Source organism: Chelonoidis abingdonii, chromosome 20, assembly GCF_003597395.2.
Source record: "Chelonoidis abingdonii isolate Lonesome George chromosome 20, CheloAbing_2.0, whole genome shotgun sequence".
NCBI lineage: Eukaryota > Metazoa > Chordata > Testudines > Testudinidae > Chelonoidis > Chelonoidis abingdonii.
Genome location: NC_133788.1, coordinates 2749119 through 2751577, shown reverse-complemented (window position 1 = coordinate 2751577; position 2459 = coordinate 2749119). Strand labels below are relative to the sequence as shown.

Below are 2459 nucleotides of genomic sequence, written 5' to 3'. Positions count from 1 at the left end.
GCCATGGGGCTGGCCGGGGGGCGCTGCCCGGCCCGGGGCTAGGCGAGGCGGCGCGCCCAGGGGGTTGCCTGGCTGGTGCCCTCCCTGCCTGGGGCAAGATGGGGGCGTTTCTGTAGCGCCCTGGCAGCGCCCAGCCCTGGCGGTAGCGGGGTGCCGGGGACGTGCCCGGAGCCAGCCATGGCAGCCCTGCGCCTGAAAATCATCCTGTCCTTCCTGTGCCAGCTGGGGCTGGCCTCCGCCTTGGAGATCGGCTCCTATGACATCGAGCGGGGCCGCCAGGCCAGGTGCCAGCCCATCGAGATCCCCATGTGCCAGGGCATCGGGTACAACATGACCCGCATGCCCAACTACATGGGGCACGAGAACCAGCGGGAGGCGGCCATCAAGCTGCACGAGTTTGCCCCCCTGGTGGAGTACGGCTGCCACGTCCACCTGCGCTTCTTCCTCTGCTCCCTCTACGCCCCCATGTGCACGGACCAGGTGAGCACCAGCATCCCGGCCTGCAAGCCCATGTGTGAGCAGGCCCGACACAAGTGCGCCCCTATCATGGAGCAGTTCAACTTTGGCTGGCCAGAGTCCCTGGACTGCAGCAAGCTGCCCACCAAGAACGATCCCAATGCCCTGTGCATGGAGGCGCCCGAGAACGCCACCCCCGGGGACGCTCCGAAGGGACAGGGCATGCTCCCGGTGGCACCGCGCCCCAGGCCCTCAGGGGCTGGAGAGGGCAGGGGGCTGAACAGCTTGGGGTCATGTGAAAACCCCGAGAAGTTCCAGTACGTGGAGAAGAGCCTCTCCTGTGCCCCCAAATGCTCCCCTGGGGTGGATGTGTACTGGTCCCGGGAGGACAAAGACTTTGCCTTCATATGGATGGCAGTTTGGTCAACACTGTGTTTCGTCTCCACGGCCTTTACTGTGCTCACCTTCCTGCTGGACCCGCACCGGTTCCAGTATCCGGAGAGACCAATCATCTTCCTCTCCATGTGCTACAACGTCTACTCAGTGGCTTTCATCATTCGGTCGGTGGCTGGGGCCGAGAACATAGCTTGCGACCGGGAGAACGGGGAGCTGTACATCATCCAGGAGGGGCTAGAAAGCACCGGCTGCACCATTGTCTTCCTCATCCTCTACTACTTTGGCATGGCCAGTTCGCTCTGGTGGGTCATCCTGACCTTGACCTGGTTCCTGGCAGCTGGGAAGAAATGGGGACACGAGGCCATTGAAGCCCACAGCAGCTACTTCCACATGGCTGCGTGGGGCATCCCAGCCATGAAGACTATTGTCATCCTCACCATGCGGAAGGTGGCAGGAGATGAGCTCACTGGGCTCTGTTATGTGGGAAGCATGGATGTCGGTGCCTTGACGGGATTCGTGCTCATCCCGCTGTCCTGCTACCTGGTGATCGGCACCTCCTTCATCCTCACGGGCTTCGTCGCTCTCTTCCACATCCGGAAGATCATGAAGACGGGAGGCACCAACACAGAGAAGCTGGAGAAGCTGATGGTGAAGATCGGGGTCTTCTCCATCCTCTACACCGTCCCAGCCACATGCGTCATTGTCTGCTACTTCTACGAACGGCTCAATATGGATTACTGGAACCTCAGGGCATTGGAGCACGGCTGCATGGCCTTCCCCGGCAAGCGCAGCACCCACTGCTCCTTGGAAGCCTCAGTACCCACCGTGGCTGTCTTTATGCTAAAGATTTTCATGTCACTGGTGGTGGGCATCACCAGTGGCGTGTGGGTGTGGAGCTCCAAGACGCTCCAGACCTGGCAGAGCCTGTGCAACAGAAAACTGGGCATGAGGACTAGGGGAAAGCCTTGCAGCGGGGTCACTTGCACTGGGGCGCATTGCCACTACAAAGCCCCTATGGTCATGTTACACATGACCAAAACAGACCCTTACCTGGACCATCCCACACACGTCTAGAAGTGGGTCTCCCTTTGACTGCGGACGCAGCACAGAGAATCTCTCACGGGTAAGGGGCTAGGAGGGAAGGGAATGGGCCTGCTGAGTGCATGCCCAGCTGTTTGGGGGGCGAGGGCTGGCCAACAGCAGGGAGCTCACGCGGAGTGGGGGAATGAGGAGATTGAGTTGTGAGGGGGCGAATGCACCCTGGCATGGGGTACTAGAGCCGAGGGACCCGAGGAGAGCTCCCTGGCAGAGGGCCTTGGCCTGGGATACCTGCTAAACCAATAGCTGCTTTTCCTAGAGTGTTTTCTTATGTTGCTATTGCCAAACCCAGTGACTGGTTTAACTCTTGGTTTTTGCGGGGGGCGGGGGGGGGATGAGGAAATAATCCAGCCTGAGGTTATTTAATTCTGTAATTTATTTTAGAACTTTTTTTTAATCATTAGGTGCAAGGAATGGAAACAATAAACCCTGATGTGTTACTTCAACTGAGCCTTGCGCTGTTTGGGGGGGTTGTTGGTTGGGGGGGGGTGTTCCCCCCCCCGACCTGA

The 2459-nt window shown here is 59.5% G+C and overlaps 1 protein-coding gene across 1 annotated transcript; it reads left to right on the top strand.

Moving 5' to 3' along the window:
- Positions 1–37: 37 nt before the first annotated feature.
- On the top strand, positions 38–2065 carry FZD9 (frizzled class receptor 9). Its single transcript, XM_032787480.2, has one exon. The coding sequence runs from the start codon at positions 178–180 to the stop codon at positions 1924–1926; it is 1749 nt and encodes a 582-aa protein (XP_032643371.1). The 5' UTR covers positions 38–177; the 3' UTR covers positions 1927–2065.
- The last annotated feature ends 394 nt before the right edge of the window (positions 2066–2459 follow it).